At 40.5% G+C, this 14,022-nt stretch overlaps 1 protein-coding gene across 1 annotated transcript in view; it reads left to right on the top strand.

Moving 5' to 3' along the window:
* The window catches only part of PCDH15 (protocadherin related 15), a 1,730,880-nt gene that overhangs the window by 1,173,765 nt on the left and 543,093 nt on the right, over nucleotides 1-14,022 (top strand). Inside the window, exon 18 of the mRNA XM_082269384.1 lies at nucleotides 6,382-6,475. Coding sequence (XP_082125510.1) covers nucleotides 6,382-6,475 — 94 coding nt within the window. The remainder of the gene's footprint in view (nucleotides 1-6,381; nucleotides 6,476-14,022) is intronic.

The following is a 14,022-nucleotide window of genomic DNA, read 5'->3' as shown; positions in this document are numbered from 1 at the left end:
GCCGGCCTTAAGGGGGGGTACTGTAAGATTCTGGTACCTCCGGTACCCTTAATCACCACTTTCTCTGTAATGCGTCCCACCTTTCTCTTCAGGTGGTACGCATATACCTTTAAGAACGATGATGTCACTGCTGAGCACCGCAGAGCTGCTATTTCAACCGCCAGCCGCCACATTGTTCGTTCAACCTGCCTTGTTATCCACATGCTTTCAAGCCTGTCTCTCGATCGGAACCTCCAGCTATTCCCTTTACCTGGAGCAGACCGGAACCTCGCTACTGATCCCTGTATCTCGCTACCGGATCATTCCTTATCTACTGGACCTCTCTAAACTACTAACATTACAAGTGATAAGTACCCCGCAGGGGAACCCTCCATAACCTTATTGCACTATCTACCTATGCACATTAAGGACTGTTACTACCTATCCATACTATCCTATCATCTGCACTGTTACATAGATTGCTAGCTCTTGAGCCTACTACCATCTATCATCTGCACTGCTGCATAGATTGCTAGCTCTCCTGTCTACTACTATCTATCCTTACACTGGGTTAGTCTATCCTGTATTTGTCATCTGCTGTCCTCACCACCTGTTAGCATACTCGATACTAACCTATCTGCATTCCTAAATACCATCTTGAACTCTCCTATACAAACCTATCAAGTGATTACCATCCTTGTCACTGTTCACACCTGTCCCTTCAGCACATCACCTTCATACTATCATATACATCCTATCACTCCAGGAACATCTCATTGAGTGTGTATATATCTGTATGTTGAAGATGACAGGCCCACGGTGATGAGTCCTGGAGAGTTGGATCTGGTATTCAACACATCTCTACATGACTACTGAGTGGAGATTTTGCAGCTGCAAATCCAGCCTATACTAAAAACGCAGGAGCGTTACAAGTCTTCCTTTTCTCCTTTCTTCCGTGCCCCAATGCGAATCAGTTCCCCCCTGCACACTGCCTTATGGGCCTCCCAAACTGTAAGCGATGAAATGTCTTGAGATGAATTTTCTGTGAAGTAATTATTTAACACAGATTGTATATGCGTTTGTGTGGGTAGGTCCAGCAGCAGCGCAGGGTTGAGTCTCCACGATCGGTCACATCTGCGCACAGGAGAAAAATTCAGATGCAAGGAGATCAGTGCGTGATCCACAATGGTTGTCAATCCTATCTCCACACGCGCAATGTCACCCAAATCTCTTTGGGAAATTAATATATTATCAATCCTGGCGTATCTGTTGTGCGGGGTGGAGAAATTAGTATAATCCCTCGTAGAGGGATGCATCGTTCTCCATACATCTATCAGTGTCAGAGAGCTGTGGAAGTGTCGCAGAGGGGATTTAGGGGTACATTGAAGTCCCCGCCTAAAACGACACATCCTTTTGCAAAACGTTTCAATTCCGCAATCATTTTGTTGCAAAAAGTCAAGTGTGCACAGTTTGGGAAGAACACAATTGCTAACGTGATGGGTTTATTAGCCAGTGTGCCAGACACAAAAATGTATCTGCCATCTGGGTCTACCAACTGTTTGTCAAAGATAAATGATGTGTCTTTATGAAACAGTATGGCTACTCCTTTAGTTTTCGCTTGATCATTAGAGGCATAGTAGGCCTTTGGAAAAAATTTGTTTGTCATGGACGGATGGTTCGGCCATTTAAAGTGAGTTTCCTGTAGGAACACTACCTGGGGCTTATACTTTTTAAGTTCGTAAAGAATTTTATTCCTTTTTCCGGAATATTCATGCCATTAGTGTTATACGAAATTAAAAATGGATGCTTACCCAGTTTGGAGTATACCATGGCGGTGTCTGGATTGTCTTACCTCAGCCGAGGTCCACACCTATGGAAACTGGATAGGTGTAGATTAATACTTGTGTACTTATTGAGCAAAGTAGGGGGGAAGGGGGTGGGAAGGGGGAGGGGAGTGAGACAATAGGGTGGAGAGGGTAGAAGGTGTAGTAAGGGAAAGAAGAAAAATAAAGAGTAAAAGAAGAGAGGTAGACTAAAAAGTGGAGAAAGGTCAGATGAGCCAAAAAAGAGGCTCTACTGAGATTGCTTAAATCTAGGATATAACAACGCAGTAAATTTTAGAATCAATAGATAGTAATCCTTTTGGGTTAATGGATGACTAACAAGAGGATAGCCTCTTATGGAAAATACAAACTATCACGTCGGTGAGAGTTCCGATCGCACCGGGTCTCCTAAGATAGTATAAACTGAACGTCTGAACAGTAACTATATCAATGAATGCAATAACATTTATAGGAATATATAAAACAGGCAACGTATATGCTAACTGGAATGAGAAATCCTGAGATTCAATACTCACATGGAGCTAACACTCTGCCCTAGCACATTTGAACTATAACCAGCTACGACTCCCTGACTTCCCCATATAGGGCAGGTAACTAGCATTTCTTGCATATCTGTACCAATAATATTCTTTCTCATGTGAGTCCACCACATGGCAACTTGATGTGATCATTTATGGTACAATATCCACAGTCATAGTGATAATGGGGGATCTGTATAAATCTCTTGTGGAGCTATGTTCGCCTAGGTAAACCTGAAAAGTCAAGGAGCAATCCATGGCAACAATGTCCCTTTCACAAAAAAAATTTAGAAAAAAGATGCAAGAAAAAGGCAGTTTCTGTGAAGGAAACATAACTCATCACCACAAAGACAGCCAATGGGGATCACAAGGGTTGAGGAACTTAGATCCAAATATGCGGATAAGCATGCTGGTGGTCCTTGATCTGTGCTCTTGTGTCATTAAATGTGAAGAGAGCTGTATATACTATTCTCCTTGTGGTGTTAACAAAAAAAAAGAAAAAGGTAAGATATGGGGTAAGGAGACAGTTAATTAGCTCCAGCAGCATTATATAATCCGTGTCTCCATCTAATGGCGAAACAGTGAATGTACATTTAGAGTTGGATCATGTATTTTCAGTATGTAGGGAAAGTACATTGTGAGGATCCCTCGTTATTCCAGTAAGAAAAGAAACAAATGGGTCAAGTAAATAGGCAGCTATAGAGATAATGATTCTTATTTGGATTATGGGCGACTCCTAGTCTTGGGGGTTCTAGGAGTTTTGGAGGAGGCACCAAAAAGGGAGTGGAGTTCTCTCTTCTGCTGTTTCCCCTTTTTGGCATTGTGTGGGGATCTAGAGGTGGATGCCTCCATATCCTCCTGAAATGAACTTTGTAAGTGTGGGGTCAAGAATTCTGCGTACCACCCTGGGAGTTCTATGTCCCCCAGATGCAGATTGGCGCAAAAATCTTTTTTCCCTCCAAAAAGTAGTTTGAAGTGCAAAAGGAAACTTCCATCTATACGGGAGTTGTTTTTCCTTGAGGATGTCTAGTAGTGGTTTGAGGGCCCTTCTGTTGTTTAAGGCAGTGGTCCTCAACTCCAGTCCTCAGGGCCCACTAACAGGCCAGATTTTAAGTATTACCTTGGGGAGATGCAGACTAGAGTACTGCAATCACTGAGCAGCAAATTATATCACCTGGGATGTATTTCAGTTATCTTGAAAACCTGGCTTGTTAGTGGGCCCTGAGGACCAGGGTTGAGGACCACTGGTTTAAGGTAATGGGTGAGAGGTCCTGGAAGAGCCTAATTTGTCTATCATTGAATAAAATACGGTCATTCTGCCTGGCTTTTGCAAGTATTTCTTCCTTTAATGGGTAGTTAGAGAGGCAGCAAATTATGTCTCTAGGAGGTGCATCGTCTGGTGCTTTAGGACGTAGGACCCTGTGAGCCCTTTCAAAATCAATAGGGGACTTTTCTGGGCGCTCCAGGAGGCTTTTAAAAACAGACTGCAACGCAGGTTTAATTTGTTCCCTTTCCACCGACTCTGTGATCCCCCTAACTCTGATGTTATTCCAGCGCCCTCTGTTATCTAGGTCCTCAATTTGTCTGTTCATTGTTATGAGGTGGGATGAGTGGGTCAGAGTAACTTCTTCTAATTTCTTTAGTGTTTTATCCCTGTGGCGTCCAGCTTTTTCCACTGCCGCCATCTGGTCAGACAGCCTAGTTATGTCGGCTTTTAAGTCAATTATAGCGGCAGTGAAGGAGCCCTTGATGTCGGCTGCAATAGCAGTCATGGCTTTAAATGTCAAGGGGTGGTCGATGGGTTCAGGGTCGCCTACCGTGTCCTCGGTTTCAGCCATTGAGTCGGTATCGTATTCCCTGTCCTCATCCTGCAGCGCCGCCCACGCCATCTTGGGGCCTAGGGAGTTCTTCTTTCCGGACCGTTGTGATCCAAAGAAATCCGGTATGTTCCTGGATGTATTGCTCGATCCGGATCTCTGTGGCTTCGTGCTGCTTCCTGGTCTGCCAATTTTGCCCATATTATGCGGCTAGGTTGCCTGTAGGTGCCTCGAAGACCCAATGTGTCGGAGAGCCTTTGCTTCAAGCAGCCATCCAGCTTGCGCACCAAGCCACGCACCCTTAATTTTATTACTGTAATGCATATGTGCATCCCATACCCCCCCCTTTAATCTAAGATGAAACTACATATCTTAATTATATATCTCAACTGTACCCACATATTAAAAACAGTATTTTAGAAAATAATAATAATGATAACAGTTCTATGACAAAATTGCTACTAAACAACTCTTGTATTAACCAATTTGTTACTATACCTTGCTTTGTGCGAATTTCCCAGTATAAACAAAACACCTACCTTATAAAGTCCCATTTATAGTGTATTTTTTTTTGTTTACTTATCAGTTGCTTGATTTACTAAAGGTAAATAGGCTGTCCACGTTGCAAGGACATTTTCCCCATAGCTTAGTGAATAATATGATTCTCTGCTGACTATCATTCATATGCAAGCAAAAAAAAAATTTTTTTATTGCACTTGATTGGATATGCTTTGCATTTGAGTGAATTTTCACATTTACTTCACTTTCCCTTTCCAAGAGAAAATTTCTCATGCATAGTTGTAAATCAACCCTCTAGTGCCTGTTTACTTTCTGTTCGATGGAAATTGCTTTGATGACATTGCTGATATATCAGATCCTTGTAGCATACTTCTCTATTGAAGCATCAGCTTTTTTCCATCTAGCTTGTTACATAGTCAGGGTGAAAAAAGGCACAAGATTATCTTGTGTTGCAAAGTATGTTTTTTAAAGAACATTTGTTTAAATCGGTCTTTCATATGTCAAAAAATAAATTTTACTGAACTTCAGGCAATATGTAAAATCAATTTGAGGGTTATTAATGCTATCTGTAAAATAATTTAAAGTCAAATTTAGTTGTTTTTATTAAGGGGGTTTATGTGCAGGACTGAATCACAAGATGAAAAAGCTGCCATTTGAAGATATTTAGCCCAGATGACCTGGTGTCTTCATGCAATATTACTTTTTTGTCCATCATCTGCTTTGTAAGGTAAACCAGGAACTATACAAATAGAGTCACCATGTGCTCAGGCACTGAAGGCCACTGTAATAGCACACACACACACACACACACACACACACACACACACACACATATTATGTGGCTGAAAACATAGCCTATCTGTTGAAGGGTCTAGGTTGCTTTGTTTGACTAAATACATTTTTTTACCCATATAGCTATGTAACTAGGCCAGGGACATGTCAAGCATTAGAGTAAAAAAGAGGTCAAGACTCTCCCTAATCATTTTGACAGCCTTCCCTTCTTGCTCTTTGTGCCCCTTGTTGGCCGCATTTCAATCAAGAGGGGTGGGGAGAGCAGGAAAGGTAAGGCAGCAGAGCAACAAGGAGCCCTAATCCATGTTTACGCAAATGCAGAGCAATAAGGAACACTTGCCTGAAGTGTACTTTTAAAATATCAAAATGTGCTAAATTATTCCTGATTATGTTTGCTATAGCAGGTTCAAACTGATGATTGACTTTAGTGTGAAACTTCTTTTTTTTTTTAGGGTATGCTTAATTTTTTTCTTTTTTCATTTTCAAGTTTATAAACAGGTGCTCCATTATATATTTTATTATTTGTATACAACTCCTATTTTAATAATGGGTTAATGTATGGTGCACCCATAACACTGATTATGCAAAGAAAAAGACCCTCATTGATTGATAACTTTCTGACAGCCTCAAAAAACCCAGACAAGGCCAGTTTGCAGAGTAGAAGAGGAGGGAGTCCCTTCTATGACTTGTGCATCTGGATGTGCAATTTTATTTTCTGGCTCCAGGTTTTTTTTTATAACACAGGCTAGTCACGGGAAAATAGTACCGTCAAAAAAGAGTAAAAGTAGTCGAGTTCCACCTGCTGAGCATAGTTCATAGTAAATATGGAAAGTACAATAAAAGCATTACACATTCTATGTAAATGCATATGCTTATTATTAACAATTACAATTTTTTTATTTTTTTATTTAGCTCTGGACTTTTAATCTTGGCAAAATCTCTGGACAGAGAAAGTACGGACCGTTATATTTTGATAGTTACAGCTTCAGATGGCCGGCCTGATGGAGTAAGTTTCTGACTGGTTAAATATGGTAATGTAATATGTTATCCTATTTGCTAAAACGTTTAAAAGTTTCTATGACATCAAAATCATATACAGATCATTGTAAAAAATCTGGTCATGTGGTATTTTAGAGGTTTTTAAATTCAGTGGTCTAAAATATATATATATATATATATATATATATATATATATATATATATATATATATATATACACTATATTACCAAAAGTATTGGGATGCCTGCCTTTACATGCACATTAGCTTTAATGGCATCCCAGTCTTAGGCTGGCCATACACTATACAATTTTCTTATTCAATTTCCTTTAGATTTACCTAAAACTATGTAGTGCAAGGGCCTGCCTGACTGCATACAAATTGAAAGTGTTTAGGTTTGACCCTATATTACATGGTTTTGGTAAATCTAAAGGAAAGTTGAACAAGAAAATTATATAGTGTATGGCCAGCCTTAGTCTGTAGGGATCAATATTGAATTGGCCCACCCTTTGCAGCTTTAACAGCTTCAACTCTTCTAGGAAGGCTTCCAAAAGGATTAGGAGTGTGTCTATAGAAATGTTTGACCATTCTTCCAGAAGCGCATTTGTGAGGTCAGGTACTTATGTTGGATGAGAAGGCCTGGCTAACAGTCTCCACTCATCCATTGTTGGCCCTCTCTCCTCTACCCTAAAGCCAGCAGCTGGAGAGATAACTTGACTAGACCAGAGTGCCCTAAGAATAGGTAAGTATAAGGATCCTTCTTCAGGATAGTTAGTGAAGAAAGGGGGTGGGAGCAGTTTTAAGCTTAGTTAGTTCTAGCCTAGAATTCCCCTTTGGTCTTGAACCAACTGGGCTGAATTACAAAAACAAAATGATTCCTCCATACGGCAACCACATGGAAGACCAAATCTCCCACTGCGGTTATTCTTTTTCAGGGATCTACAAACCACAGCCCTCTAGCTGTTGTGGAACTACACGTCCCATGAGGCATTGTAAAAACTCTGACATTCACAGGCATGACTAGGCATGATGGGAATTGTAGTTCCTGAACAACTGGAGGGCCACAGTTTGGAGACCTCATTCTATTTGGAAAGCCAGCCTTGGAAAGCCAGGCTGTAAAAACACCTTCACAGAGGCTGCATTTAATTTGATTCATCCACTGTTCTGCTGAAAGTTTTTAAGTAAGCTCCTTCGAATGATTGGCTTTTGTCAAAACATAGCAGGGCCATCCTTTGGTTCTTCAGGAAATGCACAGTGTATGGCAAGCTTTAGCAATGTAGAACAGTCATTAGCACCTATTTCAAATGCATATGTCTTTTTTTTTTTTTTTTTTTTGTAAATAACACTTAAAAAGGAAAAACAGCACATTTAGTGCATTGATATTGTACCAATTTTTGTTTAGGTCACTTCACACCCTTGTTTCTATTTCTCTCAGAAAAAAAATAGGAAGCAGCTCACATTTTTTGTGCATGTAGTGAACCATAACAGGTTTTATGTACCGTGTTTCTTTGACCTGGAATATTTTGGCAATTATGTGCTCTGCTGGCTTGCCATTTATGTTTAACAACTTTGCATGGTTGCTAGAGACATGTTTTTATGATGGCATTGATATTCACATGCAGCTACAGCTGTCATTTTATAACAGTAAATTCAAACAAACAAAATATTATGCACAACGGTATTGTTTATTATCTAATTCTGGCACTGAATAGGATAAAGACTATAGCACAATAAACAAAAGGACAATGAAAAGAACAAACAAGAACTTAGAGATGATATTCTTTTTATGTGCCGCTAACACACAAAATATTACCAGGAATGTATAGAGTAAATTGGACATTAAAGCAGGTATGCACTAAATTTACAGTATCAATATTGACTATTTACTTTCAAACTTATCCAATTTATGCATAAAGTTAACATATTTACCATTGTGTCAAGTGAGGAGATATGGACATTTGTTCAGTTCTTTTTTAATAAGTTTGGAAACCTAAACCAATCATGCAAATTCTTAGATATTATAGAACAGAATAGAACACATCTTGGACCCTTATTGTTTAATAGCTAAGAAGATGTGTGGAGGTTCATTATACTACAAGAGTAGTCTTATGTTGTCTGCCAATTATGTAATGGGGTTGATTTACTAAAGGCAAAAAGAGTGCACTTAGCAAGTGCAGTTGCACTCCTTTTCCCCAGAGCTTAGTGAATGTGTCAAAGCTGCAAGGTGCAAAAAAAAAAAAAAAATAATGATTGGATAATGTAATCAGCAGAGCTTTACCACATTCAATAAGCTCTGGATAAAATGACCGCAAATGCACTTGCAAAATAATTTACGTGGTCTATGAGTGCCTGTACAGAGCAATTCTGATCAAGAGTAAATTTAAATCAATCAACTGCATATAGAAATATTACAACTAAGTAAAGATGAAAAAGTCAACTCAGTTTGTTGCAAAGATTCATAAATTCCCCTGTAGCCTGAGCTTAATATTCTTTTTACCCATATTTTTCATTTCACCTGATTGTCGGTCTTGTGATCACATGTGGAAAGTCAAGGCAAGGCTCAAATGAGCTCAAAGATGGGTAGGTGCACAAATCAATAAACACAATGGTCTATGTTTTTATAGGCTCAGGTTCAAGTACATTCAGAATCTAAGGCCTCATGCACACAGGGCCTTTTTATTGTCGCTTATAGCATCGTCAGACATTTTTGTTTACAGCTTCAAAACACCTCTCTGTGGTATTCTTTGTGTCCATGCACATGTAGACTTTTAGGAGCTTTTAGTGGCATAGGCCTTTAGAAGCTTAAAAAAAAAAAAAAACATAACCAGGATGTTTTGGAGTAGCAGCGTTTTGTCAGAAAAAATATTGACAGCTCCTAAACCCTACTAAAGTCTCCTAAACTCTTCTAAATGTCCACCACCCCAAAGTATCCTGTCCCCATGTTGATTGGGATAAGGGTCTCTTCCCCACAACTCTGAGCGAGGATTGTGGGGGTCTCTGGGCAGGGGGCTTATCAGAATCTGGAAGCCCCCCAGATCCTGTCCCCCCTTAAGTGAATGAGTATGGAGTACCCCTACTCATTCACCAAAAAAAAGTGTAAAAAAAGAAATAAAAACAGACCCAATTTTTGACACTTCCTTTATTAAAAATAAAAAAACAATGACTCCTGGTGTAGATCCATCGTCAATTATGATGCCCATCACACCCCTGATTTTGGGGGGATCCTTGCCCTTTTTAAAAAAGGAAGGGTCTGGTATGTTTTAACGCCATTTTATTTTTCACATCTGTCAGCAGGGAAGCCTGCTGACAGCTGATGACTCATCCATTGGTAAGGACACAGCAGCCGGCCTCCCAACCCGCTCCTTAATAACCAGCTATTCACTGGTTGTTAAGGACACCAGCGGCCTCGCTCCTTAATACTGCAGCTATTAAACATAGCTTACACACTAGGCTAAATGCCTGAAAAAAAAAATGCTAAATCATTAGCATTTTTTGTCCGGCCTTTTTTCAGCAGTTTTTAGCTTTCTAGTGTGTTTGAAGCCTTAAGGTACCAGAAGCTGCAGGATTTTATCTAGTAGCTTGTTACCCAGGAAAACAAGGTGCAAATTTTATTAAGAAACCTACTTTTTTTACTTCTTGAAACTTAATCAATAAAGTTCGCCATAGACCATTGCTATTGATTCATTTTATTAAGATCTAGTGAGCACTGTATCTTTGGATACATTAGGAGATTTACTAAAACTGGAGCACAGCTGTGCTTCTTAACCACTTGCCAACTGCCGCACGACTATCTACGTCGGCAGTCAGCCCCTCACAGGCAAAGTGACGTAGGTCTACGTCGCTAGCCTGTGAGGGTCTAGGGAGCGAGCGCGCACCGCCGGAGGCACGCTCCCGCTCCCACGTGGTCACGGACCCCCCCGCGCGTGTGACCGGCGGACCCGATGTCTGCCGGTCACTCTGCGATCGCCGCTGCAGAGGGAGAAAGTCAGGCAGCTTGTGTAAACAAGCCGCCTGTCATTCTCCCCTGTGTAGAAACTGTGATCACACGGTTCTACTATGTAGAACCGTTGATCACTGTTTCTACAGCTCAACAGACAGCCAATCACAGTTAGAATCACGCCCCTAGGGACACACACAGCCCCTCCCTCTCAAATAAAGTTAACCCCTTCACTACCAGTGTAATTTTGCAGTAACAGTGCATATGTATAGCACTGATTACTGCAGTAATTTCACTGGTAACCCCAAAAGTGTCAAAAATGTCAGTCAAGGGTCCGATCTGTCCGCCGCAATGTCGCAGTACTGCAAAAAAAATTGCAGATCGCCGCCATTACGCGTTAAAAAAAAATGACAAAAATCTTTCCCTTTGTTAGTAAATGCGATAACTTTTGCGCAAACCAATCAAAATACACTTTTTGCGATTTTTTTAACAAACATATGTAGCATAAAACAAATTGGCCGAAAATGTTAAAAAATTTTGATTTTTACATTTTTTTTGTTGGGAATTTCATATAAAAAAAATATTGTTATTTTTGCAAAATTGACGCTCTTTTTTTGTTTATAGCGCATGATCAAAAAATCGCACAAGTGATCAAATACCACCAAAAGAAAGCTCTGTTTGTGGGAAAAAAAGGACGTCAAATTCGTTTAGGTACAGCGTCGCACGACCGTGCAATTGTCCGTTAAAGTCACGCAGTGCTGAATCGCAAAATACCCCCTGGTCAGGAAGGGGGTAAAATCTTCCGGGGCTTAAGTGGTTAACCAATCAGGTTCTAACTTCAGCTTTTTGAATTAGGCTTTGACAATAAAACCTGGAACATGACTGGTTATTATGCACAGCTGCACCAAATTCTGTGTGCAGCAGTTTTAGTAAATCTCCCTCATTGCAAGCTAAACAAACACAGCTTTGAGAAGGGAATTTAACCATATTTGCCTTTTCAATCTATATAGGTCCTCTGAGTTAAGGTTGTTTACTTGAATATGTTGAGATATGTTGAGACTTACTTTAGAATTTTTCTTCATTTCAGTTTTTCTGTTCTCATGCTCTTATTCTTTCTTGTTCATCATTCTGTCACCATTTCTTCAGCAATTCTCCTGATCTCATACTTCCCCTCTGTATCATTTGTTCCTATTTTTCCTGCTGGCTATATCTTCTATGTTCTGAGTGTCAAAATAGCCCATAAAAAAGGAAAGAAAAGTTTAACATCATAAAAGCCTAAATCTTCACTCTATTCCAGGTTATATTCTTTAATATCTTGAAAATGTTTTTCTAATATAGAACCTCTAAATTGTCAATCCTATAATCCATTGCAGTTTGTTTTCCTAAAAATGAACCTGAAAATTGAACATTACATACATAATAAAAAGAAATGTTAGGAGACTGTCCATGCTACTGCATTTAGAGACAAATTCCAAACATGTTTTAGAAGTATCAAACAGCTAAAATAAAAATGTAAAAGAAAAAAGACTAAAATAACCTATTGCTAATCTCAAATAAGATAATTTTTATCATAAAAAGTTACTTTATTACAAAGTAAAGTGCAATATATTTGCCAATTATTTATTGAATACATTTTTTAGGGTGTAATCAACGTACACTTGACAGAAATGCGCCTTTTCAAATAAAGAAATTCCCTTCTGGTATATAAGTTTATTATACTGTAAACATGTTAACATTGTGAGGCCCTGCCACTGTGTAAAAGTAAGAAAAAAGGACACAGAATTCACATGTATGCAGGGGCTTTAGAATGTCAATTGTGAGTGGAGAAAATGGGTTTTGTCCCCAACTTTTGATATTCCCAAATTATGTTCCAGAGTTTGGAGATTTCAGAGAGTTTGGGAGGGATTACAATTCCAACCTACTGTCCAGGTCCTGCAGGAGACCAGCAGGCTGTGAGTGCAGATTACACAGCCTTTATAATGAAGGATTTGGACATAGTTCAAGGCTCCCATTTGGCAGACAGGTGTGCTCCACTCAAGAGACAGCATACCATGCTGGAGAGATTTCTTTGCTCATAGTCAAGACTAATAAGCAAGTCTTGTTGACTAGGAAAGCCAAGGTGATTAGGTGAGCCCAGGGGACTGGGGAAATCTGGACATCTCAGAAAAATGAGAGAGCCTTGGGTATCAGAAGATATCCTATCCAGATTGCAGGGAGTGGGCCTGTGCAGCAGGGTTCTGCAATGGAAAAGAGAGAGTCAGATGGCTTGGTATTATTTTTTCTGTGCCTATTTTTGATGGTTAAATGGTCCACAAATGGCGGACCTGAAAACAATGCATGGGTGGGCACTATTGGGTGCTTACATTCAATTTATTGTGTCAGTTTGTTTAGGTTTAGTTGAGCGCAGATATACTTTGAAGTCTTATAATTTCACAACAGTATATTTACTGCTGGCGGGCGGCTCCCTCACGCACCACAACATACCCCTACATTGCGCACTGCAGGCACCCCATAGGGCACAGAGTGGTGTGCTATGCACTTGCTGTGTCCACCAGACACAGCAGATTGTGGTGCTCAGTTTCTGACCACTGTGAGCGGCTCAGATGCCATGTGATTACTGTGCGATCACATGACACCTGTGGGCCAATCACAGCATCATCAACATAAGCCATGAGTCATAAATGAAAGCCACTCAAGACAGTTCAAATTATTGCTGTTACAGTGATCATCATTGTAACAAACAAGTACAGTGTAAAAGAAAAACCCTGATCACCCACCCCCGAATAATGCAGTGTCTTCAAAGAAAAAAAATGTTAGAATTTATTGTTTTTTTTTACATACTGCCATCAGTCACTATCTCTGATCACCCCCTCAGCAGTCATATAATGAGACTGTACTTCACTGATGACAGGGGTGTGGGGGGGCGGGGGGGGTTGCATTTGTACTGTCCTGGCATTTCACGGCTTCAAGAAATGAAATAGGCAGTCAGGAGTGGACATCAGGATTGTTCAAATGCTGTTTCCTGACAGACTCCATGGCAGCATACGTATGGGTTAACCCCACCTCTACTCCTCCCCTATAGGACCCCTCTCCCATAAATCTTTGCTCTGAGCCAGAGGTCATGTTCCTTTTTTGTCCTCCTCCTAAGGACCAGATTGTTTGAAGTCTTACCTTGGATAAAGTGTCCACAATTGAGGCCAGGTTGTTTGTCAAGCGGTGCCCCGGAAGACACGTGGTGTCTCCAGCAGTCCCCAGCTATTAGCGGGGTGGAGAAGGGCGATGGATTTGGTGCCATGTGGAGTCTCCAGCAATCCCAAAGTATAAGCGGGGTGGAGAAGGGCAATGGATGCGGTGCCATGAAGAGCTTAATCTTGGCAATTGCCAGGCAAAGTGGCAGTAGAGCCTAAGAGCCTTGCTACTAGAAGGTAGCCATAAATGCCCTGGGCCCGTGCAGTAGCGTCTTCTGGGTCCAGCCATGGTCACTGGGAATGCCGTGTGCAGTGATGTATACTTTAATTTTCATATTCCATGGCAGCAGTTGTCTGTATTTGTCTGCTTTTCTTCCCTGGCTCTAGTGTCTTCCAGTGCTCCAAATGTCCTTCCAAATGCGCTCCGGCT

The sequence above is a fragment of the Pelophylax lessonae genome, assembly GCF_965119305.1.
Source record: "Pelophylax lessonae genome assembly, chromosome: 9".
In the NCBI taxonomy this organism is placed as follows: Eukaryota; Metazoa; Chordata; class Amphibia; order Anura; family Ranidae; genus Pelophylax; species Pelophylax lessonae.
This window is presented reverse-complemented; position numbering and strand designations above follow the sequence as displayed.